Source organism: Diceros bicornis, chromosome 3 (assembly GCF_020826845.1).
Source record: "Diceros bicornis minor isolate mBicDic1 chromosome 3, mDicBic1.mat.cur, whole genome shotgun sequence".
Lineage (NCBI taxonomy): Eukaryota > Metazoa > Chordata > Mammalia > Perissodactyla > Rhinocerotidae > Diceros > Diceros bicornis.
Window position 1 is genome coordinate 57,821,976 of NC_080742.1, and position 22,827 is coordinate 57,844,802.

Here is a 22,827-nt window from a genome sequence, read left to right on the forward strand (position 1 = left end):
GCCACTGGGCCAGTCCCTACTGTTTTTATTAATGATAATTTTGACGCAGTTGTTGTCAGAACACCAGGAGAAGCTGTGGGTTGTCTGTGGTTCAGGGAGGAGATTGCCACTGCAGATGACAAGATGTAGGGTGGAAGATGTAGGCATCCCCTGTACCTGTTCACAGCTAAGAGAGGATTTCTTCAGGAGGATCATTTCAGCTCCTTCAGTAGTGCATTGACCTTTTCAAGCTGAGGTCCACCTGTTACAAGCTCAAATGCTCAAAAGCCTTGATTGATTCTGGGTTTTCTTGCTGAGTATGTGGACTTAAGAACTCCAGAAAAGCCGTTCTCTTGAATTTGGTGCATCTGGTGGTCAGGTTAACATTTAGTCCTTTTGTGGCACATGGTAGAATCAGCTCTGAACTATAATTCTCCTGATGTCCCTCAGGGTGTCCCAAAGAACCGCCTTGTGCCCAGACAACTGAAAAACACCATTTTCATGCCAGGGAGAGATTCCGCCTGTCAGAATGTGAGGGTAATGTGTGATAGGACAATTTTGAAAGTAATCCCATGGAGAAAGGCCTGGAAAATGCAGTATGGGTTGGTTAGATAGGTGGGAACACTAATTGGGGGGGATATAGGATCAGGAAGGTAGGAGTAGGGTAGAAGGTGAAGCAGTAAAATTGGAGTCACAGGGAAAAAACAACCAAGAAAAGAACAAGAAAGGAACAGAAATGGAGGCTGAATTCAAATCTTGCTGCTCAGCTTTCAGAGCTTGTCTCTCCCAGCCGCTTCCTTCCCCCTCCTCCGTCAAGTAGTGCCTTTTATGTATTCCTTACGGTATTTATTCATTAAAACTATCCTACACACCAACACCTATCTCTCTTTTGAGTCTCTATCAAATATTGACAAGGAAAGCTAACTTAGACCAAGTAATTAATTTATCAAATTCCAAATACATGTGATTTATATGGCGGCACATGAAATTGACATATGAAACGACATAATGATCATAACATAAAACAACATTACTCTTCAAACACTTTGGAAATTAAAAGCAAATATTTGCTTTGGATCCCATCGGTCCTATCAGATCAGTTGGCACATCCTTCTTCTGTCTTGACTCTTAATTCTTCTCTTACATATTCAGAGTAGTGACTCATATGAAATTCTGATATTCTTGACCTCTTCTCATCTTGACTGGAAATTGCTCTTTTTATTATAGTTCTTTAATCATTTGGGCTAATTTCTCTAAGTGAATTCCTCATTTCCTGGTTGTTCATGCCTCTTTGAAAACATAGAATATCTTTATGTGGAGAACAAATCAATGCCAAATTTTGTTTTAAAAAAGAAACAATATTTATTTATTTTTTTAAGATTTTTTCTTTTTCTTTTTCTTTTTTTTTTTTTTTGTGTGAGGAAGATCAGCCCTGAGCTAACATCCATGCTAATCCTCCTCTTTTTGCTGAGGAAGACCGGCTCTGAGCTAACATCTATTGCCAATCCTCCTCCTTTTTTTTTTTTTTTTCCTCCAAAGCCCCAGTAGATAGTTGTATGTCATAGTTGCACATGCTTCTAGTTGCTGTATGTGGGACGCGGCCTCAGCATGGCCGGAGAAGCGGTGCGTCGGTGCGCGCCCGGGATCCGAACCCGGGCCGCCAGTAGCAGAGCGTGCGCACTTAACCGCTAAGCCACGGGGCCAGCCCAATATTTATTTTTTTAATAAAAATCTTTGAGATGTCCCAAAGTGTAAAGCTTGACCTGGGTCTCAAAAGTATTTGAATTAATGGTATTTTGAAGTGATTAATTCATTGGAATTTCCTAAATTTACTAAATGCTGGTTTTTACAATTTATTTTTTATCCAATTTTAAATTTTGATACACAGATCAAAATATAGGAACTTTGTATTTCTATAAAACACATAGAGACTATTAACCTTATCAGTACTTGGTTCCTAACGTTATGAAACATGTATCTGTTTGGCAATCCTATTTATTTGTCTTTAGTAAGTATATGTGTTGAATATAATATTTTGTTTAAAACCATGAGTAACATTTAGAATACCATGTTTCCAAATTTTTTGAATTAGTTAAATGAAAATAACACTAATGTTTTGGTGTATTGTCATTTATGTTGCTGCCTTTAAATAATTAATTAATTTATTTTGTTTTTGTTTATATGGGTTATGAAGTTAGGCCAGTTCTGTTTACAAAGTTATCTTAGTCCGTTTCTCCATTCCTTACATTAAGACCACAGAAGCGTATCAAGCCTCCAAAATAGAGATGCTTTAAAAATTCAGAAATGTTATAAATAACTTTTAAGTACAAAAGCACCAGAAGTATTACATGTCCTGTGAAGTTGGGCACAAACTTGTAAAACGACCAAACTTTTTTTTTTAAATTGATTTCTCTTAGTGCATCTCTGCTAAGACCTTCCCCTACCTGGCAGGTGCCCCTTCCAGGTTTATTGCAGGGACCCCTGACTTCTCTTTGAGTCCTGCGCTCGGTTTATGACCCTGCTTTTGTCTCTCACTCATCCGCAGAGCCCGGCGTTTGCACGGTATTCGGAGATCCCCACTACAACACTTTTGACGGACGGACATTTAACTTTCAGGGGACATGTCAGTACGTTTTGACGAAAGACTGCTCCTCCCCTGCCTCGCCCTTTCAGGTGCTGGTGAAGAACGATGCACGCAGGACCCGCTCCTTCTCCTGGACCAAGTCGGTGGACCTGGTGCTGGGCGCGAGCACCGTCAGCCTCCAGCAGCACCTGACCGTGCGCTGGAACGGCTCGCGCATCGCGCTACCCTGCCAGGCGCCGCAGTTTCACATCGACCTGGATGGCTACCTCTTGAAAGTGACGACCAAAGCAGGTGGGCTTCCAGAAGCAAGTCGCTTCTGTGTCCCTCTGGCCCTTCCCTCTACCTCACCAACCTGCACAGCAACACCACCTGAGTGCTCAGGAGCTGTGGGTCCTCCTCCTCCGTGTAGGAAAACTTGAAGGCAGAGAGATGTTCCAACTGCAGGCATTGCCTCATCCCCATTCACCGGGGCTTTGAAGGGAGATCTCAAAGATGCCACAAAATAGCTGGAGAAATTTGCACACCGTGGAGCCTGGCAATCCGACGCCAGTCACACCAGTCTGGAAATCTGACGACATCCAGCATCTTTCCATCCTCATTCCAAAAATAGCAGTGTGCTCTCCAAGTAACCTCTTTCTCATATTTTGCTGCTATTTTAGGCCATTGATGTCCAGCTTGGAATTGTCAGTGTCTCTCTCAGCTGAGCCAGTAATGTGCAGTTTCACATCTGTGAGAAGGAGTATTTCCTTGTTAGCATCTGTCCAAGAAGGGGAGAACCCTCAGAAGTAAACTGCAAACGTGTGGGTGTGCAGATGGGAGTGTAGATGATGGAACCCTGTGACCAGCAGTCTGTCTATTCTTGACCCTGGGGAAGGATGCTCGCTGAGCTGATGGCTAGAACCATTGGCTCCCACTGGAGGATGCTTGGGAAGTGCTCTGAAAGCACTTCCCCCAGCCTTGGGCACATGGAACTCGTCACTGAGGCCCTTTCTCAGCATCCCATGTTGCCTGAGGCCCACTGGACTCTGTATTTCCACTCCATGGGCAGATACATTCTCCCTAGGCCAAGCTGTTCGTGGTTGCTAGTAGGTTACTCCTAGGGGTACAGTGAGGCTCGAATTTTTGTCTGTGAGATGCTACCTAAGAGAGGCATCTTAGAAGCAGAATCAATCCTTCAATAGCAGCTCTAAAGAATGAATTCAGCTCATTTGCACATTTTATTATATCACGTGTGGTTCCTTCCATGCTACTTTTGGTTAATGCATATTTTTTGTCAGTTGGATATTGGACTGCATGTTTTCCTGGCATATGCTATTTCTTTAAGCGTCATGTTTAAAGAAATCACCATATTTCTTGCTTTTTGCGTTGATGAAAATTTAACCATGTGAAAGCATCAGTTGGGTTCCAGTTCCTTTAGACAATATGGATCCAAAAGAGAAACATTTGATAGAGCAGGCACTTTTGAGGGACTATAGTGAACATTCGCTGCTGTACCTTTAGAACCTTGTTAATTGTTTCAATTCAAGCAAAAATATATTTGATAAATTGATTTGAGCCTATGGAATGCCAGCTTAGCTAAACAAAGGTAATAAGCCAAGGATAAGCCCAAGGAGCTTTTATTTAGAGAATATAACGTGGTTTCAATGAGAGAATGTTAAATATTAATGTATTGGAACATTGTATAAACAGGGAAGGATTCCCATTCTTCACTTTGAAAGTGGCAGATGTGAAGAGCTCTATTCATTCAACTTTAGGGGGATTAGTTCTCCTTAGAAAATTCAGACACCTGTTGTTTTATTCAAATGACGTGGCACTCTGCAGAAGTAGGCCTCAGCTCATTCCTTTAAAGGAGGCAATGTGGCTCCCAGTAAAATTTGCACAAGATGACCCATTATTACACAGCACTAATTAGAAGCACCTTGCCTATCTGTTTGCAAGCCAGCTGAACACAATGGATTATACTGATATGGAAATTATTAGTCGACCATAGCCCAATCCTCAAAGGGATCCTGGATACTCGAAGATTGCTAACAGTCTAGGAGGTTCGATACTGTTCCACTTACAGCTGGTAATACCTTATGGAATAAGTGTACTCTTTGTAAGGATTCCAAATGTAAAAATGAGCAAAAGGATAAAGCTGCTAAGAAAACAATAATAGATCATAAATACCGTAATTAGATTAGTGGATTTAACTCTTCTAGGCCTTGAACTCAGTTTTACAATTTCTTTTGTTTTTCCATCTCTCTTACCGCGACGCAAGTAATTTATGTGGCGCCCTTAATACCCAGCTGGACAATTTCCTGTAGCACGCGAAGCGCACAAGCTTTCTGCTTCCTGGGGAAGAAATGTATTCCTCTGGGCAGTAAACTTGCTTTGAGATTATCCTTTGAATGGAACAATTCCATTTCCAGACAATAGTTTTTTCCACTCTGGTCTACCAATCTCAGTTTGTACTACCCCTTAGGGATAGTTTCTTTTTATCACCTATTGATTGTCTATTTAAAATATCACAGTATATCTATCCTTGGAGTGTTCTTCTTCCATAGATTTTTTTTTGTTTTATAAGCTCATATGATCAAAGGACACTTTCTTCAAAATAACAGCTTAAATCAAGCCTGCAGCTGGAGGATGGGAAACGGGGAGGAAAGACTCTTTGCTCCTGTGGTTTATGGACTCAGCACTTCGTGATGGAATCGTTTGGCAGAGGAGCACAGGTGGCCGTGTAGCTTGGGTGGAATTAGTCTGTAGCTGCTCACCTAATAACAACAAGGGCAGTGCAGCAGGCACAAAGTGAGGCTTAGGAGCTTGAGAAAGCACTGTCCACCCCCATCACACTCCCCACCCCCACTCTCAGCACTTAGCAAATAATTTAAAAATATTTCCTTTCTGACATCTGTTCACTTCATCAGTGAACATCATATACATCATATACATATATATGTATATATATATGTATATAGTATATATATATGTATATAAGTAGGCCTTATATATATATATGTACATATATATGTATATGTATTTCTGCCCCCCGAACCCCGGTGTAAAATCTGAACCGAAAAGCCACCCATTTTTAAGCATCATTACGATATGACTACAGATTTTGCACCTCCTCGCCCCTTTAAGTGGACAACAGCAAAAGCAACAATAACAACCAAAAAGCAAAACAAACAAAAACAACCACAAAATACAGGAACAACAGTTTCTCTCCTCCCCCCAAAACTAGTGGACCGGAGCCAGGTCACACATTTGAAGGGTGATGAACAAGTTGGTAAAACATTCACTGGTGAGAAGGGAAAATTGGAAGGCTCTTCCTACAGTGGAAGGAATGTGGCTGCTGCTCACAGCCCCAGATGGGACATATGCTTCAGCCTGAGCCTTCTGACTCGGCCAGTTATTTCTACCCCATTTCCCATGCAGAGAATTGGGAAACATCCCAGCAGCAGAGAGGAGTAACCCCAGCCCCTCAAACACTTCCACAATGTTTTCTTCTCATAAGATGCCTATTTAAAATATCTTTTTGGAAGAGCAATTTCTTCAATTACAACTTAGATTTTTTGCCTTCACTACTGTAATCTACTTTGCATAGATTTTACTCATGTAAAGGGTAAAAAAACACAGATGTATATGATACAGCCATAGATAAAGGCATCTGTAGTTGTGTAAGTCATCCCTCCACAATGTGAAGCCTAGCATTGGTCCATGAAAATCCTTTTAATATAATAATAACAAAGAAAATAGGAGTAAAAGAGAGAGAATTACAAATTATTCTCTTACTTTGGGGACCATGTTTTACAAAGGAGGTGTGAAGAATTTTGAGAAGAGTTTACAGAGAACACAGTGGGTCTGCATCTTCCCAAGCATGCATGGACTATCAGTCCATTACAGAGAAAGAACACAATGATTGGCTTGTTCACTGTGAGTTGAATTCCCACCAACTCAGTTGCCCAAAGTCTCAGATTTATTAAATCATTGTCAGTAATTATGTTGGAGTTCCTTTGGATGTAAATTCTCAACCATTGTGACACTTGGAAGAATAGTATTAGCCTGCTGTCTAGGAAAGAGGTGTGTAGTTTGGAAAATTTTGCAATATAAAAAATCTTTGGAATTATGCTCTAAAAGTTAGAGTCTTGAAGGAAATTGATTTTCTCCTCTCATTTCTGTTGCTGGGCAGCTGCCTGGCTACAGGCTTGTGAGATCAAGTTTCTTCTATACCTTAGAGAGTATATTACAAATCATATTATAGTTTGCTTGTCTTTTAAAAAAATTGTTATTTCAGTGTTTTAACAAGCATGAAATTCACGATTTCTTTGGCTTTACAGATTCAGTGTATCAATTTGCAATGTATTAATTCCTTCATTTAGTGAGTTTGTACTATGTGCCAGATGATGTGTTAGATGATAGGGTATGAAGAAACATCAATCATTTTATGTGATAGCTGTGGTTCTCAGAGTTGACACCATCTTCTCACAGAGGTACACACATGGGAGGTCAGCCCAGTGTCTGGGTATTGTAACGGTGTGCTTTCTCCGATCACCGTGTCCCATCACTGTCTTCTCTTCACCAAATAACTCCCAAGAGAGACTTTCTTATGACCTTATTTCTTGCTTCTTTACCTGACTCTATTTAATTGCTTATCTGAACCCAGCTTCTTCTCCCAACCAAGAAATCTTCTCTACCATTTTTCTTGGACTAAGAATGCTTCCATTCCTTTCATTTACCATACAGTGATTTCCATATGGGCCTTTCTGTTTATATCTTGAGAAATCCAGTTTTAGACCACTGGTTTATTCTACCAATAACTCTCCCTAAAGTGGATCTGTAACTCTTTCTTGTGGAAGTTGTGTGGCCTACTCACAGGAACGTTATTTGGCCAGCCTTCTCTCCTCTTGGATCATACCCAAACTTAGGGAATATTGGCTTTAGAATCTTACTTCTGGGTGTTTCTTACTGATCTTACATCACTCTGATGTTGCCTCATGCCAATTTCATATCCAGACAAGATCCAATCCCTCCTCCCTCCCTTCTTCCCTCCCTCCCCTCATCTTTCTCCTTTCCCATCACCACCTTATCCCCTAACTTCTGAGCATCTTCTGAACATTTGTTCATCAGCCTATTCTTGATACTTCAGGAACAAAGGCAAAAGTCTTCTAGGAGGAGAGTCATGTCACTCTTTCCAGAGGCTCAGGTCAGGCTAAATGAAAGATTAGGTTTTGTCAGAAACCCAAGAGGGTAAGATTAAAAAAACACACACATGGGGGGACTTTCTCTTTTTCTGTTAAATAGAGACTTTCTCTGTGGTTGTCACTCTTAGGAGACAGTGACAATGAATAAGGAGAAGTCCTAGGGCAGAAATGCACATCAACCTATTGTAGTTGTTCTCTTAGTGTTCATGCCAGAGAACTGGTACCTAGTTCATCCATTCACTGGGGGCCTCAGGCACTACCTGGGTATTACCAGGAGAACAGTAAGGAAAGCTTCCAACACATACTTGAGACATAAAGAAAAACTGACCAGAAGAGTTTGTCATTTATTCTGGGTTGAACCTTGTAATAAAAATAAAAAATAACCAAGAATTTCAATAGAGCCACAGTGTTGCATGTTAGAGAATAGTCATATATACTGTGTAAGGATATATACACTTGGGAATCGTTGGTGGATTCAAGAGTGGTTGATCTCCTTTTCCTTTAGGTTTGGAAATATCCTGGGATGGAGACAGTTTTGTAGAAGTCATGGCTGCTCCTCATCTCAAGGGCAAGCTCTGTGGTCTTTGTGGCAACTACAATGGACATAAGCGTGATGACTTAATTGGCGGAGATGGAAACTTCAAGTTTGATGTGGATGATTTTGCCGAGTCCTGGAGAGTAGAGTCCAATGAGTTCTGCAACAGACCCCAGAGAAAACCAGTGCCTGAACTGTGTCAAGGGACAGTGAAGGTGAAGCTTCGAGCCCATCGAGAATGCCAGAAACTCAAATCCTGGGAGTTTCAGACTTGTCACTCAACTGTGGACTATGCCTCTTTCTACCGGTAAGTACAGTGTTCTGGGGGGTGGGTTTGGGTTACAGACCATGGATAGACTTGACCTTGGAACAGAGTGTATCAAATCTCAGTATACAAGACAGGGGCTCCGGAAGCACAGGGTAAATTCTCTTACTTCTTTCTTGTCTTGAGACTGATCTTGTCTTGACTCAGTTCCACATCTTGTCCCAAATTAGGAAATTACAGGAAGTATTTCAGAGCTATTTCCTGTAGTTGATTCTGTTTTTGTGTCTGCAGGTTCACTGGGAAGCTGGTGACACCTAGGATTTTTCCAAGTGCTAGCTTGACTCTAACATTGAGGAGTGCTTCCCAAATTCTAGCCTAAACCATAGTGGTATAGAGCAGAGGCGAGACTCTCAAATCACTCTGGCTGCCTTTGGGTATTTGAGTGAGGGAGAGTTCAAGTCTGCCTCATCATCTAACCCAAAACAAATCTGCATGTGGAAAACAAGGCAGTGAAGAAAGGATTCCTTGGGTCTTGGCCAACTATGAGACTTTGGGTCCAGAGTCAGCGGAGAGTAGAAACAGGGCTTGAGGATGGAGGAAGGAAGGTCTCTCATGAAGAATTTGAATTCTGTAAACTTTTCGAACTCTGATTAACCCCCTTCCATAGAAAGCAACTGGTTACAAAGGAGACTTGCATTTGACTTCTGTGCTGCAAGGCTGCATTTGTGAGTCAATGAGTTTGGCCTGGTTATACTTCCATTTACTACACAATTCCATGAGTTCGAAAGCTATGGCTGTCTATAACTTTAACCAACGTGGGTGTGGGAGGAAACATGAGATGAACACAGCTCAAAAGGCCCTATTTAAGTGATTTGCCTGTGCCTCTTAAAATGAGAAAACTCCTGTGGTCTGAAGCCACAGAGAAGTTATTTTTACTCTTTAATTGCCACCAGTTTATTTCCCTTAGTTATCATTAAATGTGATCTTTTTTTTAATTTGATCTTTAGACATAAAAGATAAAATTCAAAGTGGGGTGGAAAAAGGACTGTCCCTGTCATCACAAATCCCTAAACATGGCTGTATCTGCCAAATCATTTGGCTCCAACTCATCCATTGAGCTCTTTCAAGCCATTTTCCTGTTATAATTTGAACTCTCTGAGTTCTCTTCTTTCTCCTCCCTGTGCCACCACCTAGATTGACTCCACCCTTGTCTGTTGAAATGGAAAGATCTTAATGTAAGACATTGGAGTGAGTTAAGCAGCTAGACAGACAAACCAGGCTTCATTGGGAATCTAAATACCCATCACTTGCAGGCCTGATGGGAAGCAGTAGAGCATAGCAATTAAGAACTTTGGGTCTCCCAGGGCTAAGAATCTAGCTCAGCTCCACAACCTTGAATAATTATCCAAGCTCTCTAAATCTCACTTTGCTTATCCGTGAAGTGGGGATAATGAAGAACCTTCCTTGAATAGTTGTCATTCAGATTCAGTGAGATTATGAGCATAAACTCATGTGCTCAACCAGGATGTGCACGTAGTAAGTGCCCTATAGTTGTTGGTGCTATCGTATCTTCTATTAATTAAATGATTAACGAGAGCTCCTTTGGAAGCTCCTCTACCCCTGTTGCTGATTTAGATTGGACCCTTCTCTGCCTAAAATAGAAGGGAAAGAGTGTACTTCTCCCAGGGCCCCAGCAGTCTACACCTTTGGTTTTTATCCCATTTCAAAGGAATGTCTTGAAAACAAAAACTGGAGAGCAGGCCTGCAGAGATTAGTCTCTTTTTGCAAATTTCTATTTCTTTTCCCTTTGGTGATTTATTTTGTATCATGATCCCTGGACTGCAAGCAGGAATATGATGAGCCCCTTGGCAGGAGTTGTGAGAAACAACTTTGACATGAACAGAGAGAACTGGAATTGTTAGGTGGCCAGGCAGATGCTCACCTTCTTCCCTTGAAAGTTGCTACAGCAGCTTAGTAGGGGTCGCTTGTTTGTGTAACGGGCTTGATGCACTGAGTTGGGGAGCTTACAAGAACACTCTTGGGATCTTTGTGCACTGAGGTTTGGAGGGTGGGATGTGGTGGGAGGTGAGCTCGTGTTCTGCCCAGCATGGTGTAGTGGCAGAGCACCATTCCACGGCCAGCCACTCCTTCCTGGAAGAGGCAGGGGAGCTCAGGAGGGTAAAGCTGGACAATCCTGCCTGTCATGCACCCTGCTGATTATCTCACTTCCTAACCGAGAGGCGCATCTTCCTGCATTTTCAAGTGAGGGTGGCCAATGTTGGGTAGATCCTGGGTTTCTTCCTTTCTTCCAAGCACACATGTGGCAGGAGAAAAAAAATAAACAAGGTCAACATGGAAAGGTAATTCTGTTCTCAGGGGATCTCCAACAAGGACTAAACCTTAGCAGGCTTTAGGAAACAATGGACAGAGAATGTGTTGGGTGATTGCAAGCTGGACCTAATCTCAGCTTTGCTGCTTTCTAGCTGTGTGACCCTGGTAGCTAGCTGAGTTCAGGTTCTTTATCTATAGAACAGGTATGACAGTAACTGCCTGGTGGTGGTTCCTCTGAGGACTGAGGTCAATGGACAGTGCCACGCTGGCACACGGTGGACGGGCAGTCCTGGCACGGTGTGCTGTTGTCCTGTGTCTCTTCCTTTCTATGGAGAATCTTGCCCCCGGCTCAGCCACTTATCTTTCTGATTGTCGGTATCTTCTCTTGCTCTCAATGTGGAGAACTGATTAGATAGATTCTGACTGATGAATCTGTGGGACAATTTGAAAATGAACCGTTTGTCTTTCATGACACTAAATGAGGCAGTGTAAATGAAGACTACATTGCAATCCTTTAAAAAAAATTTGTTGTTTTTGTCTTATAAGAATAATAGATTTTCATTGTACAACATTTAAATAATATTGAAAAGAATAAGGAAGAAACTAGCAATTATGTGACATTCCACACAAAGAAATTTTTACCTGTATATTTTATATCATTGGTAGAATTTCTAAAATGAACCTGAAAACACAATCAGGACCATGGCTGTGACCTTTTTTATGAGTTGTTGTAGGACTAAAGAGATTTGCGTTGATATCGTGGAGGGTCATATACATAAATTGAATATGAAGTTGATTCCTTTCATTTTCTCCTCATCCTCCAAAGAAATATCTGTATTTTCCTTTAAGGACAAAGAATAAAGCTGCATAACATACACATGCAAACTTCCAAGCGTCACTGTGTTTGTAACAGAAAAAGGAGAGAGCAAAGAAGATATTTCTCTGACGAAATATTACCTCTCTTGGATGTCCTTAATCATATGACAAATTCCACAGGGCAAATCCTATTATAAACATAAGATAGCTCTTCTTATAAGGTCAAAATAATAATTCTAATTTCTCTGAATTAGAATTTACTTTTGAGATGTCGAGGATTTAAAACTCCAATTTTATTTTGGTCTTTTACCCAGTTCCATATTTTTAATAGTAAACTGTCTATTGTCTAAAAACTTGAAAAACTTTGTAAATGAATAAGAAATGACTACATATTAGCCAAGACTTTTTTTCTTTTTTGGGAAACTTTTTATGTTTTGCTAATTTTTATTGACAAATCAGTTCCACTCATCATGGCCTCATTTGGTGTAAAAATGTAATATTTAATTAAAATCTTTGTGATCAGCATAGTTTGGTTTAATTAATTAATTGAATATGTTTGGGTGCAAAATAATTTAATTATGAATCACATAAAAATTTTAACTGGCTGCGTTGATAACGTGCCTTAAGTCCTAAGGCTGCTAATTGACTTGTCCTTAAATTAGATAATCCCCTTTAATAATTGTTTGCATGATCCCTCTCTGGTGTGTTATGGAGAAATTCCTGGTAGCTAGCGAGGTAGTATGCTGTGGAGAAATTCATGTGAAATCGTTTGGATTCAAACGTAGCCCCCCCCCCCCCAAGGGGAAAGTGCTGAGTGTGCTTGCATCTCTGTTCTCGTTTCTCATTTTTACATCCCTCTCCCAGCCTCAAGTTGCCTTCTCCATTTGTGTCTCAGATGCCAACTGAGAATTCCAGGAGGATTAGGCAGATGCCCACCACAAAGGCCAATATCAAATCCCTTCCCCACTGTGGACTTAGGCCATACTGACAAGACCAACTTTAGGTAGCTGGGGGCACAGAGAGAGGTGAGGAGATGGGCTGTGTGGGCCAAACTGTGGAAAGAGAAGACCCCATACACCTTGGGCTGGTGGATGAAACACTAGCAATTGGCTTTTTCTCTAACTCAAATCTTTTCTCTAACTCAAATCAGACCCAAATCTTGGATGAAACGTTTGCAAGTAAGTATAACTTGCCAGCAAAGCAGGCCTGTTAAGTCAGGGCAGACCCACATTTCAGAGAAGTTGGAAAAATGAATATGAACTGCGGCGAAGCCCAGACGTTTACAGACCACAGCCACCTCAGGACAGTTTTCCTCTTTCCACTCTCCTTAATGGGGTATAATTCACCAAGTGAAAACTCTGTTCACTTGTTCAGTTTGGGAAAGTGTCTGGGGATTCCCAGTCTAGGAAATGTTCTTTTCTTTCCACGCAGTGGTTTTTACAGCTGTAAGGAATTGAAGTAATGCCAGAGGATTCACAGATGTGTCCTTCCCGCTGAGGTACTGGGAGGTAGGAGGTGGGAGGTAGCGCAGGAGAACATTGGAACTCCAACAGCACCATGGTATTGGATATACTGGCTTCCTGGGATTACCAGTGGCTCCCTTCCAGGGGAAGATCACAGGCTTCATGGATGACCCTCTTTGTGTTATCCTGTAAAGGAAACTAACCATTTATTATACAGCAAGAGGAGAGATCCAGGCAAGGAGTGCAGACTTTATCTGTGCGTGTTTGTGTATGAGAAAATCACATAAAGCTAACTGCTATTCTATAATTAAAATAAGTCAATCTTCCCTTGCTTCAAAGAAGAAATGCTTGGAACATTTCTGTTTACATCTTTTAATGACTTGTCTCAAATTGCCATTAGAACTAGAGTCCTAAATCAAATGAGTTGTTCATTTTAAAGTGTGACATTGTAGGTTTCCCTTTTTATTTTTCCTTTGGCAAACTAAACATTCAGGACGAGTAGTCACTCTGAATCTGTAATTAAGGTATGCTGACACCAAGTGGCAGTAGACACCTCAGTTGTACCACCTATCAGACTGCAGCCCTTACAAGTCCAACCTTAAAGTTCAAAATGTTTTCCCTAGGGCTGGCCCCGTGGCTTAGCGGTTAAGTGCGCGTGCTCCGCTGCTGGCGGCCCGGGGTTCAGATCCCGGGCGCGCACCGACGCACCACTTCTCCGGCCATGCTGAGGCCGCGTCCCACATACAGCAACCAGAAGGATGTGCAGCTATGACATACAACTACGTACTGGGGCTTTGGGGGAAAAAATAAATAAATAAATAAAATTAAAATGTTTTCCCTACTCGTCAGCTCCTCCTCCAGCACCTTTATTTTTAACTTCTGCCTTAGGCTACTCCTTTCACTGTATCTAAATATGCAATGCACATTGCTGCCTCTGGGTCCATGTCATTCCCCTGCCTGAGATGCCCTCATTTTCTACATTGATTCAAGCTAAAAGTATGGCTCAAATTTCATCCCAGGCCTCTACATGTCCTTTCTTTAGTTTCTTAGATGTGCTGATTGTGTTTATCATCATTAGCACATATACTATACTGCACTGCCATTGTCTCTCTCCAGCACTGGAGTTTAGGTTCACTGGGGAATGGCGAATGTCTTCTACCCTTTTGTTTTTCACCCAGCATCACCCTTGGAAGGACTGCTCTCAGGAAATGTTTCTTAGCTCATTTCCTACCTTGTCTCTCATCTTCATTCTCTCTGATCTACTTGTGACCCCTGCTACCTCCAATTCCAAGTCCAGCTTAGGTCTCTATCCCCACACTCAATTATACACTTATAGTCAGAGTGTGCGTGCACCTCTGTCCTTTTAAAGAATAGACTAGTCAGAGTGAGCAGAGCCTGGTCCACCTTTGATCCTCCAAGAACTGTCAACACTTCTGCGTGAATCGACTACTGTGATTGTCAATGGCTCTGAATATCAGCATCTACCTCTGCCTACTCACAATTTACTTGTAAGCCACTTGGATGTCCCAGCTCCTCTTCTATCCCTTAGCTAGTACTTGGCCTTGCCATCTTCTTATGCAATATTTTGATCCACAGATGCCTCTGTGTTGGCCTCTTGGAGTTGGCTTTGGACCTCAAATTAGCCTCCTCCCATGGAGGCACAACAACTGACCTCCAACGGGGTGATCTTGCCAAGGCCAAGTGGCCCTCTGCAATGCACTTAGCATTCTCGTTGAGGAGTCACATTCCTTCTGCTTTGTCCCTGGCCCTGAGCCTTCTGCTAGGTTGGAACGAAAGCCTTATTGTGGTTTCCCTTCAACTTTCTATTCTTTCTTCCTCACCCTAGCCACAGGTAGATTCTTCCCTGTTTGATCCACCAAAGTGACCCCCCAAAAAGGCCTTCAATTGCCTTCCAGCTGCCAGATTTCAGCTCAGAAGGTCTCTTGCTGGTCAGTCTAATTTTCTTGGAGCCAAAGCAGAAAAAATGATATGAGTACTCTTAAAAAGGAAAGAGGATGCTGGGATATCATTTTATCCAAATGTAAAATCTTCTCATGTTTAAATTTTCATGTCAAAAAGAGACAAACGCTATCCTTTAAAGAAGAAACAAAGAAAACTGTACCTATCTTAATAGGCAGTTAACCTCTAAGGAGAGTTTAGATCGACTGTACAGTTAGCCAACTACGAAGTTAGAGGGAGCCAGTCCACACCAGACCACCCTTACTTCTGACATTACTGGTTTGGAGGCATTCCCAAAACCACCCTTAGGGTCGAGAAAGCACCCTTTCTAGAAGGGCTCACAGAAGTCACTGAATGCTGTTACCCTCGAGGTTGTGGTTTATTGTGGGGAAAGCATGCAGATTAAAATTGGAAGAGATGCTATAGGGCAGAGTCGAGGAGAGATGAAAACATGGAGCTTCCACTGTCCTCTACCATGGAGTCTCAGACTGGCGTTAATGCCTCTTGGTCACATGTGTGACACTATTCGTGGGGTATTTCCAAGCAGGGAAGTTCACCTGAGACTTTGGTGTCCAGAATTTTTATTGGGACTACATCACCTGCTGCCTGTGTGGCCAACCTTTAGTCTCCAGCCTCTTCTGGAGGTTATGCTCATGCCTTTAGTCTCCAGTTCCTCTGGAGGTTGAGACATTATCATGTGGTCCATACCCCCCATCATAAATCACATCGTTAGGGTGTCTGGTGGGCAAAGCCCCCAGGCCAAAAAAAGACACTCCTGTCAGGCGGGACATTCCGGGGGCCTAGAGATCACCCCCCAGCAGCCAAAGGCAAGGCCAGAACTCTCTTTAAGCAAGGTTAATTCTTCACTACACAACCTGCCTGGCTCAAGGTTAAATGTAATTTCAATTTGGTTTTAATTTTAGCTTTGAGTTTATTTTCAGCATTAACTTCCTAGAATCCTGCAGTGTTTCTCCTCAGAAAATTACATTCTGGGATGAGGCTTTTGAACACTGATTTGAATGAGTGTCATTGTAGCAGGTAAAACACTAATTATTTTGTAGCATCTCTCTTGGCTGCTTAGGGGACTTCTTGATTACTTCTTGGTGAACAGGAGGCAGTCTGGTGTAACTTCATTATATTTTCACTATTTATGGGTGTAAAGTCCTTTCTATCCATGAGAGTGAAGCTGACATGAGTAGTGTTTTCCTCATTTCACTGTTTAGCTAGTTGGGGCACCCAGAGGTGAGGGGACTCATTCCAGGCCACCCGTGGAACCTGAGCAGCCAGCCTGACAGGACGCCTGGTCTTGGGTCTCTCTCAGAGAACTTGGCAAGAGCCGCCTGGCTGCTCTCAGAGTCTATGACTGTCCACTCAGGTTTTTAAAGATCTTGCTTCTGCTGTGAGCTTTTGGAGGCGGGTTTCATTAATTACTGAATTCACTCCTTTTACAAGTTTCAACTGAGCACCTGCTATGTGCCGTGTACTGTCATAGGTGTGGCAATTTGGAACTGAACAAGAGAGACAAAAACTCTTCCTTCAGAGAGCTGGTAGTCTAGTGTGGGCAGAAAACTGTAAATAAGAAACAAGGTCATTGCCAATTGTGAGGAGTAATGGAGGAAATGGGGTGATGTGAGAGGGTGGGCTGGGCCGCAGCCAACTTTGAATTAGGTGGACAGGAAAAGCCTTTGTAAGGAGCTGTCCTTTGAGTGGGGTCCACTGTGGATGGGAAGGCCTGGTGAGGAGGCTCATCACGGGCAGGTGGAAGGGCAGGCCCTGATGCTGGCACGAGTGTGGCCTGTTTGAAGACCAGAAAAGAGGCTGCCATGAGTGATGCTTTTAGAAAGTGATGAGTATGCTGCCAACAACCACGTGAGCTTAGAAGCAGATAGTTCCCCAGTCGAGGTTCAGATGAGACCACAGCCCCAGTTAACACCTTGATTGCAGCCGTGCGAGATCCTGAACAGTGTCCATGCCTCGATTCCTGATCCACAGAAACTGAGGTAATAAATGTCTGTTGTTTTAAACCACAAAATTTATTGTTTAAGCCACTAAATTTGTTACACAGCAATAGAAAACTACTATACGTAGAAATCAATTTTGGCTTATCTTTAGATATACTGTTCTTTAAATATTGATAGAAAATAAAATATCAACACTCTCCTTTTTTTTTTTTACCATTTTTAATTTGCCGATTCTGTGTAGTTTGATGTAACTCCACCAAGTCTGGACTATCTGTCTCTACTACGTGGTCCCATTGCGCTCTGTACTTCCCTTATCATTGTAGGCATTAAAAATGTATTGTAAATGTCTGTTTTTTTTTAAATCACTACTACACTGTAGCCTCCTTGAAGCTCATATGTTTTGTTCATTATTGTATACCCAGCACCTAAGAAGGTGCATGAAATACAAGTGTTTCCTAGTACTCAAAAAAATATGTTGAATGACTAAATAGGAAAAATATGAATAAATGAAGTAAAGAAAAATTTAAGAAAAATAAAGTGTCTGATAGAGTGGTAGAAAATGAGTGTGGCACAGTTATGAAGCAGATTTGGAATCTTTGTTAACTTCTGAGCTCTTCAAATGGTGTGCTATGGGCAGGTTAGTTCACCTGCTGAAGCCCCAGATGCCCCATGTGTACAGGGGTGTGATGGAAGGACCTATCACGCTGCTATGAGGATTTGTTGTGAGGACTGCAGGAGGCACTCCATGTGGGTATTTCCTCCAGGCCTGGCACATGGCAAATGCTCAGTCAATGGCACTTTTGTCATTAATATTATTTTATTACTGTGAAATAGAAACCAGTTTTGTATGTAGTTTGTCTTTTGTATGACCTATTCCATCTGGTGCCAGTACTTGAAGAAGTGTTTCTCTTTTATTTTCCATGGTCTTTTCTAGACCCATCTGGAAGAACTTCTTCCTAGCTTGCACAGAAATTGATGCTTTTTCTTAAAACAAAACAAAGCAAATAAAAACAAACACTACTTGGGAATTAATTAAATTTCCACAATGTGCTCTTCACAAATTATTTCAATTGATAATACTGAACCAGAGGGAGAGGTGAAGAAGAGATAATTAATTCTCTAAGATGAATATTTTATCTAAACTTAAAAAAAATTGGACTCATCCCCAATGTGCTTTACAGGATAGAGACTGAGGAGATCACGTATCTTGTTTTGTTTTTCTTAGAAGAAAAGAAAGAATGTATGCCAAATTTCAACCTTTTTCAGGGGCCAGCCCCATGGCGTAGCGATTAAGTGTGCGCGCTCCGCTGCTGGCGGCCTGGGGTTTGGATCCTGGGTGCGCACTGAGGCACCACTTGTCAGGCCATGCTGTGGCAGCGTCCCACATAAAGTGGAGGAAGATAGGCACAGATGTTAGCCCAGGGCCAGTCTTCCTCAGCAAAAAAAGAGGAGGATTGGCATGGATGTTAGCTCAGGGCTGATCTTCCTCACCAAAAAAAAAAAAAAAATTTCAACCTTTTTCATATCAATATTCTTTGCCTTCTTTAGTAGTGTCTGAGCACAATTTAACCTATACATGATGATTCAAGGTTATTACTGGGGTATTAGCTGCAGTTAGGAGCATCATTACTAGCAGACCCTTGAAAAGGGGAGGGAGCTTTTAAGCTCTGTTTGACATTTACATCTTTTTAGTAACTTACATCTTCTTGTTACAGCTTTCCCTTACTCAATTTCCTTCTCCTCATTTGTTGTTGGTTTAGATGCAGAAAATAATGTTAGTTAATACTCTGTGCAAACTAAGTATTACAAACTTCTGAAAGAAGTCCCAAGATTCTCTCCTATGAGGAGACTGAATTTTTTTTCACTCTTGCCAGTGGTTACCAGACAGCTAAGAGCACGTTTCTGACCCATTTCTAAAGTGTACAGAACTTGAGGCATGGATTTTATTTTTTAAATTAATCTCAATCCTGGTTTCATTTTTGTCTTTTCTGTTTTCCTCATTTACTAAGGTTCATTTTATTTCATTCTGTATGAGTTTTGTAAGCTGATTCAAGTCCTTTCTGGAACAAGTTGGGGAATAGTGACAGTGGCCATGGGAGAGGGATCTAACACCTCTGAACTTCCATTTTTTTCATTGTGAAATAGAGATAATATCATCACCAACAGGTTGCTCCTGGGGCTGGATAAGGTTTCCCTTGTAAAGCCCAGATGGAAGACCAAGGAGTCCGCTTCTACTGGCCGCATCACCAGCAAGATCTGGTGACACTCATGAGGACAGGCCTAGAGGCCTGTGGTTTCAGATTGTCCTTTAGAAAATCAGGATATGCAGTTGGGTGCCAGAACTGCTCAGAATCAAGAGAACCTGGAGATGTGTCCTCAGAGATGGCCCTGCATGGGCTGGCTTTGATCAGGCCACATACAGATTGGTTGGAACTTTGATGTGTTATGAGCATAGCATTGTGACTCAGTGAAACCACAGGCACAGGGGCAGCATCATGTGAAATCAGCTAGTATCTTGGCAGTGTCATGGGCTTCTCAAAGGCAGCACACCGGCCCCTGTGCTGTTCTGGGAGCAGTGACAGGGCTTCGGGGTGGAGCTCAGGGCTGTACTGGGTTTGATGGCCATCCAGGACTCTCTGACCACTTCTCAATCAAGCTGGCAAAAATTAAAATGGATGGAGAATGTGAAATATGAAATATGAGAAAGTCTTTTGTGTTCCTGGATCCTCTTACACATTGTTCTCTATTTACATGGAAATCTAATATTGAATCTCATTTTTATTCTGCCCTGGCAAGTAAAAGGAGCAGTAGGCTTTCACACACAGGCTTTCAGAAGAGGCAGTGGTTCAGTTAGGAATCAAATATTCAGGACTGTGTATATGTTTAAAAAAAATGAAAGAAAGACTTGCGGGGACAGTTTTGTTAAAGAAAAAAACGCTGAATTATTTTTTTTGTATCGACAGACCTCTTTTCTAAGCTAATGGCCAATTATTCATGTCTAGGAGTCAATAAAATCGAAAAATAATAAATTAAGATAGGTATATATTACCTATTGTAAAAAAAATAGATTATTTTATAGTCACAATTGATTGATTAAATAATTCACCAGGCGCTGTTCAAGGTGCTGGAGATATGGCAGTGAATGAGATAAACGAATCCTCTGGCTCACAGAGCTTGCAGTACAGACTGGTGGGTGAGAAACAGAAGTAAACAGGAGTGTAGATTGGGAGGGATGCATTTTCGATAGAGGATGTACAGGATGCTATGGGAAACTGCCAGGGGAATGGCTTCCTGGAGGAGGTGCCTTTCTAAGCTGAAGCCAAAAGCATGTGTAGGGTTTAGCTGCACAAAAAGAGGAATAGGGCGTTGGGGATGAGAACAAAGGAAAAGAATTCAGTCATACAAGACCGTATGTTCAAAGCCATGGAGGCCAGTGAGATCCTGGCTCAGGCAGCTAACAGAGAGCTGTTCCATGGGGAGGTGTCAAAAACTACAGGGGTGTGGACAGTGAGTCAGGAGGCAAAGGCCACTCCCAGATCATTATAGTTCATGCCCCAGCATCTATCAGACACCAAGGGGGCACACGTAGTGTCTTTCAACCATTAACTGGGAGCAGGTTATACCAGACAGAGGTTCAGGAAAGCTGAAGATTTTTCTTTTATTCATCATTCATTTATTTCTTAGTTTTTATACACCCATTATATATTCTATGCGTTAGGTCATGGTTCTCAAACTTTAGCAGAGATTGGAATCATTTAGAGAGCTGATTCAGTGGATCAGGGGTCTGAGAGTGAGCATTTCTAACAAGTTCCCAGGTGATGCTAGGGGGTAGAGACCACACCTGGAGAACCTCTGCACCAGGTGAAGGAATTACAAGAACGGCTTCCAGGTGTTAATGGGTCCCCGAGGGCCTCAATTCTCTGAGACTTTGTCTACTTGAAGACATTTTTTTTGCTAACAGGCTTACATTTCTTTTGTCCTGGACAGTCAACCTCCAAACACTGGAGATGAAAACACAGAGTGAGTTGGTAAACAGGTTAGGAGCTAAGCGTATGCCCAACTAGGCCAAAGTGGTAATTGGAGCTCAGCGGCGTTTTCTTGGTGTGTAGTTTCTATCTACAGCAGAGTAAACCGTTTTATGTCTTCTTTTGGAAGCGAGAGGACACTGGTGTCACTGCTTCCTCGTTTGAAGGCCAGGCCCAGTGGAAGTGCTGGACTTGTTTGGCTGGGTCATGTGTGAGCCAGAATTAGAATCCAGAGTCAAAGTTCTCCTGGTTGCTGAAATACTTTTCACAGAGAGCCCGATGCAGGGAACCACCGGTCACTTTTAGATGAATGACCCAAGGCCCAGGAAGTCGGGGAGGAGAGAACACTGGACACAATGCAGCTTTGTTGCTGGACCAAAATGGAGCCCAGGTTCCTGTGCAGAGGCAGGGCTGCCAGAACCCTCTCCTCCCCCATGGGTGTGGGACGGATAGCCTGGAGCCGGGAGCCAGGACCGTGCGCCCAGAACAGCCGACAGGATGTATCTGTAAAAATCTGCTTCCTTTCTACTGGCTTCAGGCTTTTAAAGAGCCTGGTCAATGGGCACAGAGAATAGAGAAATAAATACTTTGCAAGGAAATGGGGAAATCTGGTGATGATACTGGAATTAATAATTCTTTTAACATGAAAGAGCTGTTCTCTATGATCTTTACTGTCTTACCTAGTATTCGGAGTTTAAAGAGAGCTGGTTTCTTCATTGTATCCCAAGCCCATGTGTGAGCACGAAGGTAAGCAGCATTTGAGCTGCTCAAAGAGTATGGGCCAGAAGACCTTTCAGAACTCCTGAAAGCTTTTCCATATGAGAAGGAAACCAGGAAATTGGAGTCTTCATTTTGTCTTTGTGATCAAAGCCAGGGAGGAAAGATATTAAGCAGATACTGACCCATAGTTTTGTGGCCACCGTTAGGATTTATTGACCTGAATAGCAAATAACGACTACAGGAAGGCTGAGGTTGGTATTTACTTGAGGGGGAAAAAAGATTTGGATTCGAGAGTTGACTGAAAACAGAAGGCTGCCATGACCACAAATAATAAGTCCATTGGCTTTGGTAATAGAAGTAATGACAACCATGTTAGCTAGCATTGATTGACATAAATTGTGTGCCTGAGCCTCTGGGAAGCCTAATAATATATTACAGTGTGGAATAATGGACAATCTTATAAGAGAATGAATAAGAGCTTTCATTTTTGAGTGCTCACAACGTGCTAGGTGGCAGCTAAGTGTTTTACCTGCATATATCATTTCATTTGTGTGGATGAGGAACCCAAGCTTAAAGGAGTTAAGAATATCACCCCAGGTCACCAGGCAAGAAAGAGGCAGAGCCAGGATTTGAAACCAAATCTATTTGATCCAGAGCTTGCGCTGTTGACCATTACCACCATAATCTACTCGTAGCTCCTCGTCATAACCCATCCCTGACCCAACATGTTATCCATTTGCTAAACTGAGCTAAAACACTTGGATTTTGCAAATGTTTCATGTACTACAATTTATTTTCATTTTGAAAGATTTTTTTTCTTTTAGAAGATTTTCTTATCTTTTAAGCAAAATTGTCTGTTCAAGCTTTGGAAGTATTATGCTGTAGTTTATGTTGGCTGAATTTTAAATAAACCAGTTTCATCCTACTGGTCTTTTAAAGAGAAGTAAATGAATTTCAAAATGATGGCCATTTTCTGGTCCACAGTATTAATTCCAGAGATCAG

The 22,827-nt window shown here is 42.0% G+C and overlaps 1 protein-coding gene across 2 annotated transcripts in view; it reads left to right on the forward strand.

Annotated features, from left to right (window-relative positions):
- Window positions 1-22,827, forward strand: part of BMPER (BMP binding endothelial regulator) — a 231,279-nt gene that overhangs the window by 154,048 nt on the left and 54,404 nt on the right. The window contains exons 12-13 of one of the 2 annotated variants that reach the window (XM_058569040.1): window positions 2,525-2,854; window positions 8,255-8,591. In XM_058569040.1, coding sequence (XP_058425023.1) covers window positions 2,525-2,854; window positions 8,255-8,591 — 667 coding nt within the window. The remainder of the gene's footprint in view (window positions 1-2,524; window positions 2,855-8,254; window positions 8,592-22,827) is intronic. The other variant, XM_058569050.1, reaches the window with a different exon arrangement.